At 51.1% G+C, this 22,552-nt stretch overlaps 9 protein-coding genes across 9 annotated transcripts; 4 read left to right on the top strand and 5 right to left on the bottom strand.

Moving 5' to 3' along the window:
- Positions 1–7: 7 nt before the first annotated feature.
- NECHADRAFT_80955 (uncharacterized protein) lies at positions 8–1,260 on the top strand (the record flags this gene model as incomplete). Its single annotated transcript, XM_003051019.1, has 3 exons — positions 8–568; positions 641–1,217; positions 1,253–1,260. The coding sequence occupies 3 exons, from the start codon at positions 8–10 to the stop codon at positions 1,258–1,260; spliced, it is 1,146 nt and encodes a 381-aa protein (XP_003051065.1).
- A 636-nt stretch (positions 1,261–1,896) lies between these two features.
- NECHADRAFT_106165 (uncharacterized protein) lies at positions 1,897–2,454 on the bottom strand (the record flags this gene model as incomplete). Its single annotated transcript, XM_003051432.1, has 1 exon — positions 1,897–2,454. One exon carries the CDS (start codon positions 2,452–2,454, stop codon positions 1,897–1,899), a length of 558 nt encoding a protein of 185 aa, XP_003051478.1.
- A 2,996-nt stretch (positions 2,455–5,450) lies between these two features.
- NECHADRAFT_80957 (uncharacterized protein) lies at positions 5,451–6,293 on the bottom strand (the record flags this gene model as incomplete). Its single annotated transcript, XM_003051433.1, has 3 exons — positions 5,451–5,849; positions 5,901–6,014; positions 6,243–6,293. 3 exons carry the CDS (start codon positions 6,291–6,293, stop codon positions 5,451–5,453), a joined length of 564 nt encoding a protein of 187 aa, XP_003051479.1.
- A 1,577-nt stretch (positions 6,294–7,870) lies between these two features.
- Positions 7,871–9,414, bottom strand: NECHADRAFT_41484 (uncharacterized protein; the record flags this gene model as incomplete). Its single annotated transcript, XM_003051434.1, has 2 exons — positions 7,871–7,994; positions 8,045–9,414. 2 exons carry the CDS (start codon positions 9,412–9,414, stop codon positions 7,871–7,873), a joined length of 1,494 nt encoding a protein of 497 aa, XP_003051480.1.
- Positions 9,415–11,616: 2,202 nt separating this feature from the next.
- Positions 11,617–12,559, top strand: NECHADRAFT_93970 (uncharacterized protein; the record flags this gene model as incomplete). Its single annotated transcript, XM_003051020.1, has 2 exons — positions 11,617–11,943; positions 12,173–12,559. The coding sequence occupies 2 exons, from the start codon at positions 11,617–11,619 to the stop codon at positions 12,557–12,559; spliced, it is 714 nt and encodes a 237-aa protein (XP_003051066.1).
- A 380-nt stretch (positions 12,560–12,939) lies between these two features.
- NECHADRAFT_41234 (uncharacterized protein) lies at positions 12,940–14,427 on the bottom strand (the record flags this gene model as incomplete). Its single annotated transcript, XM_003051435.1, has 3 exons — positions 12,940–13,700; positions 13,755–14,055; positions 14,104–14,427. The coding sequence occupies 3 exons, from the start codon at positions 14,425–14,427 to the stop codon at positions 12,940–12,942; spliced, it is 1,386 nt and encodes a 461-aa protein (XP_003051481.1).
- An 876-nt stretch (positions 14,428–15,303) lies between these two features.
- NECHADRAFT_80961 (uncharacterized protein) lies at positions 15,304–16,140 on the top strand (the record flags this gene model as incomplete). Its single annotated transcript, XM_003051021.1, has 2 exons — positions 15,304–15,782; positions 15,834–16,140. 2 exons carry the CDS (start codon positions 15,304–15,306, stop codon positions 16,138–16,140), a joined length of 786 nt encoding a protein of 261 aa, XP_003051067.1.
- A 1,244-nt stretch (positions 16,141–17,384) lies between these two features.
- NECHADRAFT_41510 (uncharacterized protein) lies at positions 17,385–20,109 on the top strand (the record flags this gene model as incomplete). Its single annotated transcript, XM_003051022.1, has 6 exons — positions 17,385–17,437; positions 17,671–18,158; positions 18,209–18,753; positions 18,802–19,075; positions 19,366–19,539; positions 19,592–20,109. 6 exons carry the CDS (start codon positions 17,385–17,387, stop codon positions 20,107–20,109), a joined length of 2,052 nt encoding a protein of 683 aa, XP_003051068.1.
- Positions 20,110–20,295: 186 nt separating this feature from the next.
- On the bottom strand, positions 20,296–21,373 carry NECHADRAFT_80963 (uncharacterized protein; the record flags this gene model as incomplete). Its single annotated transcript, XM_003051436.1, has 5 exons — positions 20,296–20,555; positions 20,616–20,742; positions 20,934–20,959; positions 21,063–21,155; positions 21,220–21,373. 5 exons carry the CDS (start codon positions 21,371–21,373, stop codon positions 20,296–20,298), a joined length of 660 nt encoding a protein of 219 aa, XP_003051482.1.
- Between the last annotated feature and the right edge of the window lie 1,179 nt (positions 21,374–22,552).

A 22,552-nucleotide genomic window follows, 5' to 3' on the forward strand; every position in this document is an offset into this window, starting at 1 on the left:
CACAGAAATGCATCTCCTCACACTGTCTCTACTCTTTGGAGCAGCCCATGCTCTCCTGGTTCCCTCTCCACCAGGCTCTTACGATGTCGCTGTCAAGCACATTGAGCTCGTCGACCCGAGCCGTATAGACCCCTTTGCGCCCGAGGCCAACTCCAAGCGCCGCCTCATGGCGTCGGTATATCTCCCCATCGATGCTCAGCACAGATGCAAGGCCCAAGTGATGCCATACATGCCGCCTCTGACGGCGAGCGTCTTTGAAAACGTGGGCGAGTCCTTGGGCGTGCCGCAGGGCTTATTTGGAGATTTCGAAATGGAGTTCTGCAATATTGAGGCGCTCAATTTGGACGGAGACTATAAGGAGAGGAAGAAGTTTCCTGTGGCGGTGTTCTCGCCGGGGTTCCAGGGCACGAGGTTTGTATATGGTGCGCTCGCGAGGTCATTGGCCAGTCTGGGGCATGTCATTGTGACGCTCGACCATACATATGAAACCTCTGTCGTTGAGTTTCTCGATGGGAGTACTGCATATGCAGCCTTGGGTAATGAGACGTTAACTCTCAAGCAGCTAGAAGTAAGTCCATGCCTAGCCTGAAGCAATCATTCGCAGTAGATAAATGAGTCCAACATTGGCTAATATGACCAGGTCCGTACGGCCGACGCATCCTTCCTCATATCCCAGCTCTCCAATACGACCGTCACAAACTCCATTTTTGCCAACTTCCCAGGCACCTTTAATCCCCACAAAGTCGTCGTCTACGGACACTCTTTTGGTGGAGCCACAGCCGCCGCAACCGCGCAGCATGACCCAAATGTCATCGGAGGGCTTAACTTTGACGGCTCGATCTACGGACCCGTGAGCCAGGAGGGTTTTAAAGATAAACCGTTCATTCTGGTTGGGAGGAACTATTCAGCACCGGTGCCTGAGTGGGATAAGTTCTATAACAAGGTGGACGCTGCCAAGATGGAACTGGCGGTGAGGGACACGCAGCACTATGCCTTTATGGACCTGCCGTTGCTGCTGACGGTGTACCAGGTTCCGCCTGAGTTGCAGCCCACAGTGGACGAGGTATTTGGAAAGTTGGATGGAAGGAAGGTCGAAAAGGTGGTAAATGAGGTCATGGTTGGATTGTTGAAGCTGCTGTTTGAGAACAAAACAAAGCCGCTTAAGAATGTGGACAGGAACCCTGATATTGAGATTTTGCGAAGCGACCTGCATCTGGGTAAGTAGATTGTGGAAGATATAGCTGACTTGTAGGGATATGAAAGAAGTTTCAATGATTACTGTTCAACATTTGCTATCCACTTGTTTCATTCTTTGTGTTCCACATAGGTATTGGAAGACTGTTGTGGAAGTTTGATTTCTTAAACTGGAAACACCGGAAAAAAACATTCCCGGATAGTTCACAGCGTATCCAAGGTCGTGGCTCTGATCTCTAACGAGGGAATCACAGATATAAAGAAGAGTTCACTAACTCAAGTACAAGTTGTGCTAATAACAGGCGAGGATCAAGTAGACGTCAATAACATTTTATTTATGTTCCAATCCAAGACAGCCCAAGGACCGTCGTAACTATACTGCAGCTATATCTTACTATGTGAAAGAATGTCTCGAAGAGAATATTTTTTAATCACCGTTCGGCAACCAGGCTGCCATCCAAAGCTTGGACTCTCACCACAGCAAGGGCAGTGGATATGAGTCGGCATAAAGGATGGAAGCAAGAATAAAAACAGGGGGTAGAAAAGGCAAAGCAGTAAGGCAGATTCAAAAAGGACCGTGGTGTTGGAATCCATCCATCCCGGCGCATCGAAACCCAGCACTTCTACCCTTAGGGCAAACATTTAAAGTACTGAGCCCACCCAATTCTCATGGGTGAAAGCCATTAGTAGTCTTATGATATGTTAGCAACTCTCATGTCTCAAAGAATCTGTGAGTTTCTTACCTCCGTCCTTGTCCTTGTCCTTGCCGCCACCGTTGCCGTAGCCGGGGTTGCCATAGCCAGGGTTGCCGTAGCCGGGCTTGTCGTGGGTCTTGCGAGGATATTCGGTCACGGTCTTTGTGACGGTGATGGTCTTGGTCTTGGTGATCGCGGGCTGCGTCACAGTGACAGTCTTGTGCTTGTACACGGTCTCGGTCTTGGTCACTGGGGGCTTGGTGATAGTGACGGGAGGCTTGGTCACGGTAACCGGAGGCTTGGTCACAGTGACGGGAGGCTGGGTGACGGTGATGGTCTTGGTGACTGGGGGCTTGTGCTTGTAGACCGTTTCGGTCTTGGTGACGGCGGGCTGAGTCACTGTCAAGGTCTTGGTCTTGGTGACAGGAGGTTGGGGGTAGTTTTTCGTGACAGTGACGGTGGCCGTCACGGTCTTGGTGTTTCCATAGCCATAGCCATAGTCGCCGGGGGCGGCAAAGGCCAGTGGTGCGGAGAGAAGAGGCACGAGGAGAGTGAAGACCTTCATTTTGTGGGATGAAGCGAAAGGCTTGGGTGTGTGAGGTAAAGAGTGGTTTGCTGAAAAGATTGGTGTGTGGGGATGAGTCTGAGAGTTAACCTTGAGGGAGAGGATAAGAGGATACTTATAGAGAAACTCTGCTTGTTCTCTCTATACCCCTTGGAGATGTTTACCAGCCAGAAGTAATGACGAGATGAGAAGGCTGGAAGATGCATCCAGACCTCAGCCGCACGTTGCTCACAGAGTCTTGACTGTTGGCCACGCTTTACCCACGTAAAACCCGGGCGATGATCATCCCAGTCAGGTTACACATGCTCGACCCAATACCCACCCGCGGGACAAATAAGGCTTCTCCAAGGTCAGCCATAAGCTCGTATCTGCTGGAGAGCCCGTGTTGATGCAGGACGGCAACCTCTTTTGCTGCAGGACGGGAGCAGGCTGGCAACCACTATTGATGCGGGACGGCAGGCCAACACTCGGTGACAACACACACCGTTTTGGAAAGCCGTTGGGATTTAGTTTATATTCAGCGCTACCTTGATGATATGGCAGCTTGACATGCACCTCGCAAGTAGATGTGGTTAGGGATGGTAGCACTTTTGGCTGAGATGTGCCTGAACTCGGCTGACGAGCCGATTGCGTGATAACGTGGTGTCGCAACATTGATGTCGGGACATGCTTTCCTCACTTTTCTACTCACATTGAGCCTCGGTATCAGTGTGTTAATAGAGATATGGTTTAAGCGGTCTGTTGTTAGTGTGTGTAATGATCCTTCCATGTGTGTGAGAGAGAAATGGACTGGTCAACGACTGCACACTGAGCATTATTTTACAGTATGCCTTGTTGTTCAAGGAACACCGTACAAGACCAGGCTCCGGAACCCAAATTGATCACCATTCACATTCTCCTAGTCCGTCACTTCACCTGACAGCCGTGTTTCCCAAACCGTTCGCCTCGCAGACGCTGTCAGCTTCCACGAGGATCACGTTTTGCGGGGAGTCAAGAGCCTCATGGACAGGGGTACCAAGACAACACGGCAAATAACACAAAAAGAGGCATTTTATGCAGATCCTCCACTGCATTTTTGACCGGCAATTGGGCTCCCCGTCTGTGCCGCTGCAGGTCGAGACTTGGGTCCTGCGGGGGCCTCAAAAAGTTATGCAGTCGTAGAGGCAATGGAAATTGCGCAATCGCTGGGGCACACCCATCAGGGCAGATCAGCCCAGCTGAAAGAGGCCGGGCACAGGATGATTGCATACATTATTGAAGCATCATGACTTTATGCTGCTTAACCGACCTGACCGTGAGATGGTATCGTGGCCGGTTTGACTGCGTTTGAGCCAGCCTTTGGCTATGATCTCAGATGCGGTCTTGATTGCGAATCGGGTGGCGTTACGAGTATTCAAAAATAGCCTGACTTGTTGTCCACAGCAGGTTTGTCTGTCACAGCTGTGCCCTTTCTTGTACTGCTGTGTTGCCCGTATTAACAAGGCCGAGAAGGCCGTTGTGCAACGTCGATGTTGGGCCCGGCCAGCACGCCATGCCCTCTGCCCACTCCCAGCTTCTGACTGGCCCAGTGTTTACGGTGGAGGTGCAACTTGCAGCCCCGACTTTTTATCTGTCTCCCCCGCGGATCTAATGATAGGGCTCTGATGACCGCTACTATTTTGATCCTCGGAGTCAGCGGCTGATTTTACCGTGTCGATCCATATGCCGACCCGTCTTGCCCCTGGCCCGTTTTTGAAACTTTTGAGACGGTTGGGTCCTCTAGTGCTTATTCTGGTCGCGTCATAATGCAGGGACTGATGCCGTGGTCTCGACATTGACCAACCGATAGGGGCACCTTATCTCCTACTGCCCACCGACTTTCGATTAGGTGAGACCTGCAGCTCTCGAGAAATTGCCAACCCTGCCGTCTCCGGACAGCTGGACCAGCGAGGAGAATCTCTTCTGGGGTCACTCAACAAAAGTAAAACACGGCTCGCATTGCCATCCTGGACACTTCAGCTCTCGCAAACAGGTCCGCCATGGTCGCGGTCAAGGCCATGACCAGCTGTTCAGTCGAGTGCATGATTCCCGGTCCATGTTTCTATGAAACAAATGAATGGGTCACCTGATTCCTACCGATTCCTCCTCATGCTGACGTCAACGAGGTATTTCTGGCCACTGGTGCACATGTGTTAGGTGCTGTTGGTTGTTCTTGGCCATTTAAGCTTCAGTTGGATTATTCGTTGGCTGGTTGTTGATTAGAGATCAACTTGTCTCAATTGAGTTCTAGACAAGAGGTCTGCTCGTCAATGATACATGGCACTTGTTAACGAGCCTGCGTCCTTTCTCATAGAGTCATAGAGATTGCTGACCGCAGTGGCAAAGATACTTTTTTTGTGATATAACAGCGCCGTGAAAACGATGCCGTAAAACACCACAATCCATGACACATAGGCAGTTTAAGATAGATGGGATAGTACTGTACGTTCCAAGTGTCGGACCACGATATCGGGACCTTGGTCCGCTTCCGCGAACCCTATAAATAGCATTTTTTAAAAAGATTAACTTACCGAACATATACTATTTAGGCTAGGCCTGAGATTAAGTAAGGCGGGGTAGCTTTATTATCAAGTATCTAAACTATAGAGAAGAGAAGAGACTTTCCTTAACAAGCCCTTTCGATAACGTCTTCAAGGCGTTTCACCAATAAAAGAGAGAACGGCAGTCCTAGACTGTGACAAACCTTTCAACCCATAGCCCTAACTACCCGAGACTTTCGCCTTGCCCTCTAACACTTATCAACGGTGACAATGACATTATGATTAAGGCTGCTAAACTGCTAGCCCCAAACCACCCAGTTATCGATGGGCCGCATTGTGTTCAAAGATGATGTGTGCGCCAACCAGACAAGTTTGGCAATTCGCCGAGATGTTGTATTTAAGCTGATGCAGCTAGGTATGACTCTTCTGCTGCTGCAGAAGTTTAACAGGCCACTGTGTTAACATCGGGTTATGATGTTATATTGTGTTTGAGATCTGTTCTTTATTATAGTTGCAGCCCGGCCCTTGATGGGTTAACTGAGCCCGAAGATCATCGATGGGCCGACATCCGCAGTCATAGCACACGGGGTGTCCGAACCAGCACGTGGCCTTGACATGACGCTCGCACTTATAGACGGCAATCTGAGCCAGATTAGCAAGGTCATTGCACTTCTCGCCAACGTGGTAGTTGTTGTCGTTGCACCACCAGATGCCCGCATTGTTAGAGCATGAGATGCGCACGCAAGATCGAGCGTTGACACCGCAGGTTCGGCTGCCGATGGAGCGAAGGTAACCGATTTCACGGGCAATCTGGTCACGATTCGCTTCGCCTCCACCCCAGTAGCCGATCTTGCCGGCGCGGCAGAAGTGGTGAGTCTGGAGATGGAAGTTAGCAGGTCAGTGGTAGAGGAACTAAGGCAACCTTACCGCCTGAGCACGAGACTCGAGAACTAGGTCCCGCTTGGTCTCTTCGGGCTCTACGTTTTCAACATCGTCTAGCTCAAAGTCTGGGTTTGCTTCCTTGATCTGCGCAATAACAGTCTGTGAAACTGCAAGTTAGACACGTGCCAATCGAGAATGGGCGGTCATAGCTACCTCTGCTGTTCCCTTTAGGGTGACATTCTTTCCTCCTTTCTCCAGAGGACCAATGACTTCAAGCTCACCCGAGAGATCATAACCATCAGGAATGCTCCTAGGTACGTTCTTGAAATCAAGCCAAATCAGCATTGGGACGCGTCGTGTCTGTTACGGTGCCGGGATATAACTCACCACGGCCACGGCCGAAACCAAAGGCAGAAGGATGGCAAGACAAGCCTTCATGTTGCGGGCCTTCAAGCGTTGGACTGTTAAGTGTGTAGATGAATGATGGTGCTGATATAGAAAGCTGTCGAACGAGGACTGTTATCCTTCTCTCTATAGGTAGACGGCATGGCTCGTCGTTTCGTGGTTAATACCGCACTATACGGTCAGCCGAAGCCGGGTCTCTTTGATCTTGGCCTTGTTTCAATACTCTAGGAAGGTAGTATTTAGTAAAAGCTTGAAGCATTCTCAAGTCTTTCAGTGATAGGTTCAATTACGCTGCAGGCTGGGATCGAGGCTGGGCGCACTCCCAGGAATCTGAAATGGCCAAGCGTGCCACTATGCACAGTGCCGCACTAACGTGTCTCTACCCAGGTTAAGAATCCTTCGAGTGGCACGTATTTTATATTTCTATTATCGTATGGTTCTTTCAAATCTTTGCATTACACTCGCTACGTAACGTGTGATGTATGAGTGTTGCCAACTCATGCAGACAGAGCTCAAGAGCAAGAACTCAAAACTAGGACTTAGACGTCTCGCATCCGGACCAAAGAGAAACCCAAGTGCATAAACAATAGAGTGATCTAATCTCGAAATTAAGTGTCCCGGCCTGGTCTCGAGCAGTACCTCCAGGACCTCTGCCTCGACTCTACCCGTGGGATGATCAAAAGCGGGATGAGGGCTCAGGGTGGAGATTCACGATGAACAATGAATTGAATCGAGACGCCTCTGGAATCTGATATAATCACATTTTGCAATCTTTAACGTACGGTCTCGCCTCCATCCCAATTTGCCAAGGCGCCGAAATACCGCATCTCGCCTGATGACAGGACGCAACAGTCTCAAACAGGAAGCTTAAGACACATCGGCTAAAGGAAACTTCAGAGGCGTTCCTTAGGCGAGGTTCCATAACAATGTTGCATTTAGGGACTGGGTATTTTGGCCACCCCCTGCTCCTGATTTAACCTATGCCACGCGGATCACCATATCCGTATGCCCAACTCGCATCCTGACCAATACGAGGCTTGTTCGACAGAGACAACAAGGCCCTGTGCCTACCGCTCGGATCATACCGATGGCTTTGCGGCAAAGGCAGCAACGTTTCGGCGAATTTCATATCGGGGAACTTGGGCGGTGAAGAAGGGTTTGCGACGGTTCAGCATCGTGCTATTACGCCGAGGGGAGGCCGTCTCCTGATAATACATCCCAGAGGATACACCATAAATCAATTTCTACTAGATTTGCTTGGGAACTTTGAGTTGTACCTAGCAGGTAACCTGATCATCGTTAGTGGTTAGTGATAAGCAAATAGTGGGCAGCTTAAAGACCGTAAGAGGTCTAGTATAATACTACCCCTAAGATAGATTATTATTCTGCCTTAAAGGACTGGGTAATAGTAATAACAGTTTAGACAGTTTCTTCTATAGAGGCTACCCCTAATAATAGGATAGTAGGTACGAGTATAACTGGAAGCTAATGTTCTAGTATAGTAGGATACTTAATCGTTACAATTAAGGGCAAGTAAGCTACTAATATCCATTTATACTATGCTTTTAAACTCGCAATATATGCCTGATATCTTCTAAAGCACTCGCTTCTTAAAGACGGGGGTTATAAACAGTATCAATGCCGCCGGTAACAATAGTCTTAAGGACCATGTAGTCGTCAACTCCGTACTTGCTGCCTTCGCGACCCATGCCAGAGTGCTTAACACCTCCGAAACTGCAACTGGTTAGCATTTGCCGAGAATGTATTAGAGAAGGTAAGCTTACGGTGCTGCCCAGTCAGCGATGACGCCTGTGTTAATAGCAACCATGCCGAACTCGAGCCTCTCTTGCACGCGGTGCGACCGGGCCAGGTTGGTGGTCATGAGATATGAGGCTAAGCCGACCTCAGACTTGTTCGCTCGGGCAATGACCTCGTCCTCGGTCTTGAACTTTGTCAGGGCCGCAAGAGGACCAAACGTCTCCTCATGGGTAACGGCCATGGTGTCATTTACATCGCCGAGGATGGTGGGCTGGAAGAAGTTCTTGCCGAGGTCGGGCAACCGCTGTCCACCGAAGAGGACGGTGGCATTCTTGCCAATGGCATCCTTGACGTGCTCCTCGACCTTTTCGACACTCGTGGTCATGGGGCCATGAGTGACGGAGGCATCAGTTCCGTTGCCAACCTTGAACTTGCCTACCTCCTCCACCAGTCGCTTGGCAAACTGGTCATAGATCCCTTCTTGCACATAGATTCGGTTGGCGCACACGCACGTTTGGCCAGAGACCTTGAACTTGGCGATGACAGCGCTGGCAACGGCCGTCTCGAGGTCGGCATCATCAAAGACGATGAAGGGGGCGTTGCCTCCTAGCTCAAGGCTCAGTTTCTTGAGGGTATCGGCCGACTGCTTCATCAAGATCTTTCCGACTCGGGTCGAACCTGTGAATGAGATCTTTTTGACTGTATCAGACTCGCATAGGGCAAGGCCAAGCTTGGGGGTGTTATTGAGAGCGGTGACGATGTTGAGGACACCCTTGGGGACGCCGGCGCGCTCGGCGAGGACGGCGAGGAGGTTTCCAGAGTAGGGAGTGACACCGTCCGTCTTTACAACGACTGCGCAGCCAGCGGCGAGGGCGGCAGCGATCTTGCGGGCAGCCATTGCCATGGGAAAGTTCCAGGGCGTGATCAAGCCGCAGACGCCCACGGGCTGCTTGAGGATCTGGATTCGGGCGTTGGGTTGGGCATGAGGGACGACATCGCCGTAGAGTCGCGGAGCCTCCTCGGCGAACCACTCAAAGAAGCCAGCAGAGAAGAGAGCCTCGCCCTCAGCATCGGGCTTGGCCTTGCCGTTCTCGGCGGTGATGACCTTGCCAATGTCGACCTTGTTCTCGGTGATGAGGTCGGCGAGCTTGCGCAGAATGCGACCACGCTGGCGGCCTGATTGGGCTCGCCATAGAGGGAAGGCATCTGAGGCGGCCTGGATGGCTTTGTTGAGATCGTCAACGGTAGACTCGGGCGCGGTGCCAATGACTTGGTCGGTAGCTGGGTTGCGGACCTCAAAGGTCTGGCCAGAGACGGATGCGACCCATTCGCCGTTGATATAAGACTTGTCAGCGACGAGGCTGGCGTCTTTGAGAGTGGAAGCGATGGATGCCATTGTGAAACTGACAGTGTATTAAGGATGGCTCGGTGTTGGTGAAGAGTTTCGGCTTGAAGATGGTGATGAATCAAAGCGGGTTGGAGCTTGATATAGCACCAACTTATGGCAACGATGGGAGGGTTCGCTCAGTCTTGACGTCTCTATCTCCGGTTCTTGACGGGACAGTCTCTTGGAGAAGCTGGCCGTTTCAATCGCCACGGGATATTTCCCGTTGAATGCCGGTGCCCAAATATTCGGCGTGCAGCATCAGGATGAATTAATGTAAGCTGTCGGTGTTGGAAGCCGAGCAACAAAGCTACCTAATTAGAGCAGAAGCTCTCTTCCTTTTGTGTGGGGATGTTGCGGGGCAAGAAGCGATGACGGATGCAATCGAGATGGAATTCGCCAATGAGATACCGACGTCATGAACCGCTCTCTCATTCGTTGGTCTGGCAGTCACTGGCTCTACCCCGCGTATGGTTAGAGGCTCGGCTTCAGAAGCCGAGATGCTCTCCTCGTTTGGCTAGGGGCGGGGCTTGGGAGGATTCAGAGCCGAGACCTGGTACATGGCAATCGCCAGTTGCTCAAGTGATACGGAGGGTCTGTTATCATGGACGTGGGGGTCTTGAAAGAGAAGCCAAGACAAAGCAACGGTTTGCTGATGGGTTTGTGCTGCCCACGTCTGCCTGATCTCGGGTATGCACATAGAGCCGGCTATGCAGGTCTCAGACTCCGATTCCTGCCCCGGTGCTGGCTCTCATTCCTTTTGCCCACTGTAGCTAGCCAAGAGCGACACCCTCCGTCTTTATTCCCATCAAAGGACTAGGGTTGTGAAGTGGCTTATATTCCTTTGTGCCAGTCACCCCCTAGACGATGAAAGAGGCGCCGTGGCCTAAATAAAATCGAGCCAGGTTATGCAAGGAACAGCCGTTTCAACCTGTGCTATCTATTATGTGACCAGAAGGTAAACTTACTTATAGACCCCAGGCACTCTTCCCTACATTTACTTTATAACCCTTTAGCAACTCTAGTAATGGCTCGTTCGCTTCGTGTGTGTTGAGAATAGGACTATCAATGGAAGATTGCTCCTCGGAACACCAGCCAGCGCATCCCATTAAGAATCAGGAAAGATGGCCGAGAAGCGACCCGAGGGGGAAATATATAACTTGGAGAAACAGAATCTCCGCTTATGAGTGGTATTTGTTCCTCGATTTAGTCCAGAATATAGCAAAACCCATCCTTTGCCTTGCAGCAATGTCCTTGTTGACCAGCTGGCTCAACCTTGAGCGCAACTTACTTGTCGTGTCCAACTCGTCGTTGGATCTTTCTCTGCTTTACTTTGGCAGTAACAAGAGGAGAAAACTCTCAGCAGTAGATAAGACTTGGATTGCATCTCCAATTACCTGCCATGTTGAAACCTACCGTCGTCACCCGGACATGCTTCTTTGAACCCCTCCGCGCTCCCCTTACTCGTTCCACCTTCATCGGGTGGGGGAAGCGAGGGTCAGATCCACTCTCGGGTCCGATGCCGAATCGCAGTGGAAACATTACTTGATGGACTGGCGTCGCTCTCATTTCTATCTCCGTTTTTGGATTACCCTCCGATTCTGACGACCCGTCTCTCCACAGCTGCCAATGACTCGAGCGCCGAGAAGATATGTCCCCAAGGTCAAAGGTGAGTGGATATGTCTAGTATTGACACGAAAATCTGACCTTGTGGATGCTAGGATGTTATGAGTGCTCGCAGCGCCGGATCAACTGCGATAGAGGCGAACCCGAGTGCGCCAAATGTATTTCAAAGGGTGTTGCCTGTAGCGGAATCGGACCTAGGTATAGATTCCGAAACGGTCTGGCCGCGAAGCGAAAGGGGGTCCCTTTGAGAAATCGCCTCGCCCGCTCTTCCGATCATTATCGTTTCCCCCTAGATTCCGAGCATCCCGATGACGGGAGACGAGGACCACCAAGCGTTCCTCAGCCACTACCACCTTCCGTGCCGGTCGCTGAGGAGCGAGTAAATGACAATCAGAATCAACTCGTCCGGGGTGACGTTGTTATTGGGCCGAAACAGAGCGCCATCCAACACACACCACTCTCAGTGCTCCCCTGCTTGAATCATATCGCAGCATGGCAGAGACTATTGCTCAAGCACTGTAAGTACTTGTTGCATGACCGATGAAATTTACTGACGGCGATTCAGTCTCGGATCACATCGCCCCAGAGATGGTAGTTATTGATGACCGTAACAACGGCTGGCGGAGCTTGGTTATCCCTTTGGCATGTATGGATGAACTCGTCATGAGCTCTGTAATGGCAGTCTCGGCTTTCCACTTATCGGAAAGAGCCGAAAGCCATCATCTCGTCAACGCTGGCATGCTCTACTCGAAAGCCATCTTGAATCTCCAGAAGCGACAAGACTTGCACCAGTATGATATCCACTCAAGGTATCGCATCATCGTTTCCATAATTGTTCTGCTTCTCGGCATGATGGTGAATGGGAGCTCAGACTTTCCAATAATGTTTCGGATGTTGCAGTCTGCTCTAGACATGGTGGGGGGAGAGACTATGCTTGCAGCCGGTAGCAAGGCCATTGCCGACTTTTCTGCATCACAGGTTCGCAAGTAAGTGGTCAAGAATCTCTTGACTAGCAAACGCAATTCTAACAAGTCTCAACAGAATGCGTGTATACGCCTCGCCGTTCATGAGCCAAGATGAAGGCGTCAGCGCTGTCGCAACACAAATCAGGCAAAGCTGGGCAGATCAGCAACTCTACTTCCAGTCATACCCAACCCACTCTCGTGCTCTGGATCTGATATCAAAACTCAGAGATCAGGCCTTTCAGATCTACTTGAACCGGGCATATTCAGTCCAAGCTGGTATGACGGCTCCTGCCGATCTGATATCAACGTTTAAGCAGATGCTTGAGTCATTTCCCGAGGCTCTTCCAGGCGAGCATGTACTGGTATGGCCTATATTTATTGCTGCTTCGGAAAGTCATGATCCAGATCACCAACAGTTCTTTACACGGCTCTTAGAGAAGCAGTTCCATCGGAACGGGTTTATGAATATTGCCAAAGCGTTGGAGTCGTTGAGGAGGATCTGGGCTCGAGGGGCGGATGAGAATTGGACGGCATTACTTCCAAAGCAGCCTGTATTGGTTATGTAGTGCGTAGCTGGTGCATGAGGAAAAAATCTATCACGAGTGAATGATGAACCTTGCTTCTCTAGCAAGACTCTGCATTGCTCTCTGAGAGCTGTCAAGAGAACTGTCAAGACAAGTTAGACAGGCCTCCAGAATGGGCAATCTTGACACCATAAATCTAAAATGCACGTTTCTCCATGATGAAGTGAATTAAAGCGCCAGTGGTAAACGCAGGGATGCTTCCAACCGAGATACCCAGGGATGTCCTTTCTCAGATGTTGAATATTCTACGACAAGTCTCACTTTCGACTGTTATGCAGACCAAGTGTTGTCACACAACCAAGGCTAATAATGCAAGGCTGACTAACAACTAAACAAGACATTATTAAACTTTTACACTTGCTTTAAAGCCTGGACTTAGGAGGCTGCTGCCCTAGGGCCTCGATAACCTCCTTGGCACCCACCTCGCCGGACGCGAGAGCTCCCTCGAGGTATCCCTTCCAGTGCTTAGCATGCTCAGTGCCCACAAAGTGAATGTTTCCAATGGGCTTTCCATAAATCTCAGCGTACTCTGTGAGGTGGCCAATCTTGGTGACGGGAGCCAGAGCGCCACGGCTGAACTGCTCGTGTTGCCAGACCTGTTCGACAAACTCTATAGGTCTATAAGCCACCGAGTCGGGTCCCACATTGAAGGCTCGGGCGATCTGGTCGAGGATGAGCTTGCGGCGCTCGTGTGGGTACTTGGCCGCCCACTCTTCACCTGGCTTGCCGTTTACGAAGCAGGTAAAGCCATACAGACCAATGTCGTCGAAGGAAGTATCTCGGACGACGCAAGCGGGGCCCTGGTAGTCCATGAAGAAGCCGTTGTAGCCGAGGTCTCGCCACCAGGGCTTATCGTAGAAGACGATGGCCTTGTTGTAGTGGCCGAGCTTGGTGTTGTTGTAGACCTCTTGGGCGCGCTGGGGCAAGGGAGGAGAGAAGTTGAGCTCCTTGAGCATGGCTGAGGGCATTGAGACGATGAGCTTCTTAGCCTTGAGGGCTTTGCCCGTGGTTGTTGTCACGATCACATGGGACTTGTTGTCCTGAATGGAGGCGACGGGCTCGTTGAGGTGGATGTTGGCGTGACCGACGAGGTTTGCAATGCCCTTGGCGATAGATTGGGTACCTGAGACATGTTGGCAGCTGTCAAACCTGAAAAGCGTCATGTAGTGAAACTTACCAGACTTGATTCGCATATAGTTACCACCAGTCACATCGTCGGCACGGATGGCGAGAAGGCCATGGTTGGTCCGGCAGTACTCGATGAACCAGGCGGCAGACTCTTCAGTAGACTCGAGACCGTGCATGACACGGACCCAAAGGTTGACCATGGCCAGAGTCTTGGGGCGTGCACCAAGGTTGCGGACGTACTGGTCCAGGCTCAACTGGTCATCTTCCTTACGGAAGACGTTGGGCTTGAGAGACTCGGCTTGGATGTGGTCACGGATCATCTCAAGGTTCTTCTTATCCTCGGGGCTGAACTATCGACGGTGTAAGTGGCTTGACTAACAATTTTTCACGAGACGTACTTCGGGAGTAATTCCATGGGGAAACTCTATCCTCTTGCCATCCTCAAGGACCATGATAGCCGTCTCGCCAAGACGCTGCTTGAAGATCTGGCCGGTGAGGCCAAACCTCTCAATGTAGGACCAGATCCGAGGCTGCAACTGATCGTTGACCCAGGCGGCTCCCAGATCCGCATTACCCTTGCCATTCGCCAGCGGAACCGTCCAGCTCTTACCTCCCACCCGGTCCCGAGCCTCAACGACGGCGACTGATAGGCCGGCCTTTTGGGCGGACAGGGCAGCTTGGAGGCCACTGAAGCCTGCGCCAACCACGACTACGTCAAACATTGTGGAGATGGATGGGTTTTTGGTGTTTGGTATGGTATTAAATGTTGTAGATGACAGTGATAAGGATAAAGAAAGGAATTAAATATCTGAAATCACTCCATGTTTCTTTTATAATTGTTTCCCCCTCTGTTGAAGCAGTAGCAGGTCCCCACGTTGTGGTCATGACCATCAACTACTCCAGAATAGGAAATTTCAATGAGAGCCTCAGATTCAACGATGTTTGGACTTGACCAGCCACTTTCGGGTCACCTGACGGCCCTTCACTGCCCAGGCCCGGCAAAGAATGGGTCCACCTTCGGTTCTTCTTTAGCTCTCGGGAGTCCTTTTGAAGCCGATGGTTGACGACCTGCATCACGATCGATGGCTGGAAAGGTTGGCTTGTGCATACCCCGCCGTGGGGAAGCTCATGGGGCCGGGGGAGGAGGAGGCTTTAGCACATTGGATCTCGGCTTCTAGAGTAGAGACGATCCGAGGTTGCGTCTGAGAGTCGGGGTCCGTGACCCGTAGACGGTGTAAACGGTTGGCGGTCGGCGAGGTGACAGAATAAAAAAGCAGAGTGTAGCGGAAGAGATACACGTCCTTTTTTCTCAACCCTCCACGGCTTGCATCCGTCGGCTCATATCCGTTCCGTATGAGTTGCGCAAAGAGGTAATGGATCCCGTAGAGAGGTATCGCGAATATAATACAGATATGGGCGCTGCTAGAGAGGATATAAAAACTAAAGCCCACTGATTTCCATCGAGGATTGCCTTACTGTGTCAGTCAATCCATTCTCGTGTCTTTTCATCATAAAAGCAAGCTTGCACCTGCTTGAAGCTATTCCCAAGTACCAAGACACAAATCAATACCCAACAAACAAGAGCCTCCTCGTGCGTAATGGCTTCCACCACAGACTACGAGCAGATTGCCGAGTCCCTGAGACAGGCGCGCCTCAACAAGACCCCCATCCCCGCCCCCTCAGGGACATTCCCCAAGCTCGACGTCAAGGGTGCCATCGAGATCCAAAAGATCACTGTGCGCACCGCTGTCGAAAAGAATGGCGACCGTCTGGTTGGCTACAAGCTCGGAAACATCGCCAAGGTGATGCAGGACGCCTTTGGGCTTGAGCACCCGGACTACGGTTACCTGCTCGGCAGCCTGTTCCACCATGAGGGGCAGCCCCTGCTGCTAGACGACTTCATTAAACCCTTTGTGGAGCTTGAGCCTGCCTTTGTTCTCAAGAAGGACCTCAAGGGACCTAATGTGACGGTGGCGGATGTCATCAATGCTGTCGACTACGCCATTCCTGCCGTGGAGATTATCGACTCGCGCGTCAAGAACTGGACCATCACCCTTGAAGATACCCTGGCTGACAAGTACGTAACCCACTGATCCATCGCTTGACAGCAATGCTAACCGAACCCAAGTGGCTCCACGGGCAGAATAATTCTTGGTGGCACACCTCGACGGCTGACAGATCTGAGCCTTGGCGATATGAACGGTTATCTGTACCATAACGGCAAAGAGATAATGAATGGAAACACCAGAAACATTCTTGGCAATCCCCTGGCGGCCGTGGCTTGGCTTGTTAACCGTATCTCCGAGTTTGACATCGGCCTCAAGGCCGGCCAGGTCATCATGCCCGGCAGCTGCCTGCGGGCCATGCCCATGGACAAGGGCCACTACAAGTGCGAATATCAGGGCTGGGGTGCCGTGGAGTTTGAGGTTGTTTGATATGGGATGGATCTATAGATTAGAGATGCATTTTCTGACATGTCATTCAAAAGGAAAAAAGCAAGTTGAGTTTTGTTAAACCAAGTTGAGACAAGTTTGAAGCTGGCGTTATCAGGTGAACAGAATCCTTCCTGTGAAGAGGGTCTGATACAAGGCTCCCAACGAATAACATCTCGACATTGATGGCTTCAACCTTTAGAGCTCGTCTCCGTTGCATTAGACGAATTGCATCTTCCTCATCGCTATCACAACATTGATAACTCCCCTCCCACAAGAAATGGATAAAACATCCCGACCAATGCGAACCCAGAAATGTGCATTCCAAGCGGTGGTCCACTGTAGCTAGTCCAGGTGGATGACATCTAGAAGGGAAATTGATAACAGCATCGACCAATCGGGAGGGCAAAGTTCCCGATCCCTGCAAGCTGAGATACCGGGGGCGTTGCCGATCCCTGTTAGCTCTGCTCCCAACCTCTTGACACGTCGTGGCCTTGTGACCCCGACCATTTTTTTTTGCTGCTTTGACCTTATGTACGGTTTGTCAAGTGCTTTCCCAAAAGGTACGAGTCGTGGCGAACGCCATGTGAGGGGAACGTGGGAATAAGTGAGGCTACGCGTGAGGCGTCATCTGGCTGATCCTGATAGAGTTTCTGCGTTCCTGGGCTTGAGATCAGCTCTCATGGAAGAGTAGCTGATAATGAATACGAATGCATCGTCTAGCCCTGTTTCTTATCTCTCAATATCCTCTGTGCCAACGCGCAGAAATGTTTTCCACTTCAACAATCTCACCGCCGAGTCACAAGTCCGCTGCTAACTCGGCCTCGTTTGACCTATCATCCCGTTCGTCTACCCCGCAATCCCCAAATCCTGTTCATGACCCGGAGATCTCTAGAAGACCGCTTGCAGACGGTGCCCCCACCAAAAGAGTTAGTCCTGCACTCCATCACATCGTGGAGGGTGAAAGCTTGCCCCGGATTCCCGGTAACGGAGCAACCTGGCCAATCACGATCTCTGTCTTGTAGTCATTAGTAAGCGGGTCCCCCTTGGCTTGTGCGGGGTCTGAGGGACCCTCTTGTCCGCAGCGAAACCGTTCCTTTTCTATGGCCTGCAAGATATCGTGATCTCAAATCCCGGTTCGCTCTCGCGACTTTCCGGATGATTCTTTCTGCCCTGTCGCATGTCTACATGAGAGCCTCGTTTGGAGCGTGTCGACGGTAGGTTTTGCGAGTCTGATCAAGGCTGTCATGGCGGCAGATACGCAGAGCGAGCCTCGCAAAGCCAGAAGGACAGCTAACGCGTGAGAAGCCCCCCTTATCTAGTGACGTGTTTTTGAAGTCTGATGTTTCTACAGATGTGTCGCTTGTCGCCAGAGCAAGATAAAATGCTCGGGAGATGACCCTTGTCAGAACTGCCAGCGACGCTCCGTCCAGTGTCGCTTCACGGAGGGGGGCACCAAGGTTATGGTGTCTGAAAAGTCTGTCACCCCTTGGACTCTCATGGCCTTCATCTGGACGCTGACCAGGGCTGTAGATATCTTCAAGAACTACAAAAGCAGGTAGAGGAACATCGACGGTCACCGTCTAGCACCATCTTTGACTCACAGAAGCAACCGGGAGACGCGCCTTATCGCTCATCTCCAACTGCCCAGGCAGCGTCTGCTCCTCCCCAGTACCGCTCTCCTCTCGATATCCCCACGATCCAGACGCAGTCCTCTCTTCCCTACTGCTCCCCCCCCGTGTCCCAGTCCCAACTCGCCGACCAGTTTTCGCCGGGGCTTAAGCGCACCAGCGACGTCGCGTTTGGGCCCAATGGCGACGTTGATGGTGAGTGCAGGGTCGATACTGCTCTTGCTTCTCCTGCACTCACGGCTGAGGGCACCCAACAACATGCCGCTCCCTCTGACCCTGCTCAAGTGCCAGCCTTCCAGCCGACCGACTCTCCGCTCAGCATCTGGCCGAGTGCTTTCACAATACCCTCCAAAATCATCAAGAACACACGCAAGAACAGACGCACCTGGAGTGAGTGCCCTGTTCTGATAGCTGATACGATACTGACTCGACTGTGATAGTATGGCTAGCTCCTTGGTCCACGTGGTCATTTACCCTCCGCCTCATGCTCATGTTGGGCGACAAGCTACAGCCTGGAGCGCAGATGATCCCTCCACAACTCGTCGAGAATGACATTTACACCATCTCTTGGAACACGCAGTCGCCTCATGACCTGCCCGACATTAGCGGTCTCCCATCCCTCGATCACGCCATCTACCTCTTCTACACCTTCAAGTTCCACCTCGGCCAGACGTACAGATTATTTGACGAGGTCGAGTTTGAGAACCAGATCCGCGAGTTCTACGCCAATGCTCAGCAAAAGGCTGTCGAGAACCGCCTCTGGTATGTCAAGTTCCTGTTGATACTGGCCTTTGGCACGGCCTTTCACACATCACAGCCGACGTTGAGCAGCGAGCCTCCGGGGTCCAAGTTCTTTGTGCGGGCAATGGGTCTGATGCCAGATCATACTGCTCTCTGGAAGGACAGTCTGTTGGCCATCGAGGTCTTGGCTATGGCTGGTCTTTACCTGTACTCGATTGATGAGAGGGAGTCAGCCCATGTATATGTGAGTAGTTACATTCAGCTCCTCGCCCAAAACACTAATACCGGGTAGCTTGGCCAAGCCATACGGATTGCGCAATTAGAAGGGCTTCATACACAGTTACCAGAGAGCGAGCTAGATTCCCAAACACTCACCTCGTGTCGTGATCTCTGGTGGACGTTGTATATCATGGACCGGCACTTTTCATCATCTCTAGGGATTCCAATGTCGGTGCAGGATAGTGACATAACCACGACGGTTAACCCTCCGAATATTGGCTCCCAAGGGGACAGTGCTCGCAGTCTACAGGTAAACTTGTCCCATTTACTATCAGTTATCCTCACCAGTAAGCCCATGTCTTCTAGCATTTGTCTATTGTCTAGCTAACACCCTAAAGCACTATATAAACCTGAGAAGACGCCGCTTGTTACATTTCTCGAGCAAACAAGAGCTATTCTACATACCTTGGCGCATCATGCTCAAGAGATTGAGAAGATTATTACTCTCAAGTTCCAAAACTCTGTCGACACAATGCCCCGAGGGACACGTTACATCACATTACTATACCATCAGGTGAGTAGATGATGGTTCCGGAGAGATGATGTGCAGGTCTAACCTGTCTGTAGTGTGTCATAGTTGCAACGCGGCCTCTTCTCTTGTCGGTTCTGAAAGAGAGACTGGACATACTGGGACATCCAGGCGACGAGAATTGGGAGAGTTTCTTCAGTCAGACAGCCGCGGTAATTTCCACAGGCATCAAGTCGGCCGTGAAAACCCTGCAGATTTTGACAACCGAATACAGCCTTCTTGGTTTGCGGCCCATCTTTTATCACCAAGGCTCAAATACTTACAAATGTCTTAGAAGTCTTTCTACCATACGACCTCGAGTTCACTTTTGGGGCGGCCCTTCATCTGAACATGGCCACGGCCCTCTTCCCTGGCGTCGCCGATGACCAGGGCTGTCGACAGCTCGGCCACCAAATCCTGGATAACATGATCTCCCGGGGGAACCGAGTCTCCGCCGTTCGAAAGCAGGAGCTGGTTTATCTCGAAGTCCAATGCCAGGAACTCATCGCTCAAGTCCAACAGCAAGGTCTTCAGACGCTCTCCCTCGCCGCACCTGACGAGACAGATTCAGAACTTGCTCGAAAGGCCGATGCGGAGCAACAACAGAGGCTGCTCTCTGCAGAGACGGATACGAATGCCGCCTTGAGCATGGCCCCAGACTCGATCAATCCCATGCATTGCATGCATCCTCACTTGACGAGCAACATAGAGTTTCTTGATAATATTGGAATCTCGTCAGAGGACTTCTTGACGATCGTTCAACAAATAGGGGATCCAGACACAATGCCAGAGAACATGTTGACTCTTGAATGAGTGTAAAAAGTATGGAGTTACGGAGTTGATAGGCTGTAAAGGTTAGATAGGTGGCTATCCAGTGCAGTTGCTTTGTATATGATTTATCTTGTAACAATTTTATAGATAGAGGCTTAGGTCAAGTAAGACTTGCAATTGTTCTAACTCTTTCTAACTGCTTAATGTTCGCTGTTCTAGCCCTCTCTATCACCAGGTTCCCTTGCCAGCTTGCTCCCCCTTTGCTAAACTCACCTCTCCGTTGACGGCAGCTTGAAGAGCCATGTAATCGGTAGCAGCCACTAACATGTCGTAGCCTTGAGCGGCAAACTCCCTCGTTTTCTGCGCGTCTTTGCAGTAGATTCCGCACTTCTTGCCGGCCCTTCGCGTTGCTGCTAGGATGCGAGCAAGGGCCTCCTTAAGTACGGGCCCTATTATACCTTTCTGGATAGGATAGCCGAGGTTGTTTCCTGAATGAGTTAAAATAACCGGTCATGGAGAAAACGGAAACAGTAAGGGGCTAAACTGACCGAGATCGAACGGACCAATAAAGAGCGCGTCGATTCCGTCCACAGCCACAATCTCCTCGACTGACTCCAAGGCCTCGTGGGTCTCGATCTGAATGATGGTCACGAGGGCGTCATTGGCTTGGTAAAGCTACTCGGTTAGAGTGGGGTTGGGGTTGAATCTCTCGGGCGCGATGAGTGAGCCAAAGCCTCGCTGCCCCAGGGGAGGGAACTTGGCGTCCAGCACCAGCTGCTTGGCCTCTTCAACTGTGCGCACCAGGGGCACGATGATCTAGTCTCATGAGCATTATAAAGCCTCCGGTAACGGCGTAGCCGACTTACACCGTGAGCACCGCTATCCAAGGCTCCTAGAGGAAGATTTGGAGTCAGTCACGACGGGCTTCAGGTACAGCATGAGTCAACCCTCCTCGTGTGGGGGAGGAAAGGAAAGGTAAGGATATGGAAACTCACGCTTCACCATCCATCCTTGCATATCTGCCACCCTGACAAGCGGCGACACTCCCAGCGCGGCAACTGCAGGAACCGAGTCATGCATGGCACCATCTACCGGCGTCATGTCATCAGTATAATTCCATCAAGTGATCAATCCCTGCCAAAATAGGCGTACCGTCAATGTTGCCGTGCTCACAGTCGATCAACACCCAGTCCACACCAGAACGTGCCAAGAGCCGTGAGATATTGGCCCCAGGGAGCATCTGCCACGCGCCAAACGTCTGCTTCCCCTGCGCAAAGGTGGACTTGAGTCTGTTTGATGCTTGCATGTTGGATCGAGATCTAGGGTAGTGATATGACATTGAAAGATGGAGTTTTTGTGCAACATGGGAGAATCAAGGCAAGGGGGGGAGGTCTATATGTCCCAGCATATATTGATTCGTTTCAAGGTTCAGATTGACGCTTTTGCTATTGCGCAAGTACATACCAGAACGGGCGGTAGCCGGACGGAGAGGCTCGCCGGTCGGATATGAGCCGAACTTGTGAATGCGAGGCTGCCTCACATCCTATGATTAACATTCCATCTGGGTCCGGGACCGAAACTTCAGGAAAGACCTTCAAGTTCCCGAGGAAGGCCATTTAGAGCTCGTTGAGGACATTCTTGTCGATTTACAAAATAGCCCCACAAAGGCCGGCAATGGATCGCGAAAGCCGATGCAAGTTGTGTGCATTTGCAGGACACCACCAAGGGCCATAGGACTCCAACTCCATCTGCGAGTTCGGTTCAGAGTGGATTATTATTTACTACTTTCCTTGGCCCTGCTATTATCCCACTTATTTAAAAAGTGCATGTTTATCAAGAGGTGGAGATGCTGTGAATCCAGGCTAACTAATAACATAATCCTCCTACCCCAGCAACTAGATGCAGTTCCAATCAACGACTCTTGTAAATCGTAGAATCTTTGTGAGATAGGCATAATACTGCCTATCCAGATTTTATCCATATCCTCGTCATTGATCTGGGTTACTTAGTAGGAAGCTTGCGCAGGCTAGAGTATATAGGATGGGAAAGAGTCGCCTCCCAGGAAGCACCAGCATGTCCAGCCTTGAAAGAGGTCTCAAAGTCTGCCGGTTTTGCGTCTAGTCCGGCGACCCAAGAGAGGACTGTGTTGGTGAATGGAGTAGACAAAACTGGGCGGCTTTGCTGACACTCTCCTAAAGCTCCCCCCTCCTTCAAAGAAGCAAAAAGGTTCTTACAGAGGTAAGAAGAGAGGGTATAAGTGGGTGACATTTTAGTCGTTTCGATAATTTGTGTGGACGGTTGACTATTTGGCACAAAAGGTAGGATCCTAATAAAGATGGAATTATAAAGACCTGCTGTTTCGGGCAAAAATTGAGTGTTGTGGTTGTTAATAAGGACGGCGATAGCAGAGGTTTAGGGATAGCTGGCTGATCAGTGATAACGCCGTGCCTGCCCCTGATTAAAAATAGCGGTTGATCTGTCATAA

Source organism: Fusarium vanettenii (genome assembly GCF_000151355.1).
Source record: "Fusarium vanettenii 77-13-4 chromosome 5 genomic scaffold NECHAsca_5_chr5_3_0, whole genome shotgun sequence".
NCBI classification, from domain to species: Eukaryota; Fungi; Ascomycota; class Sordariomycetes; order Hypocreales; family Nectriaceae; genus Fusarium; species Fusarium vanettenii.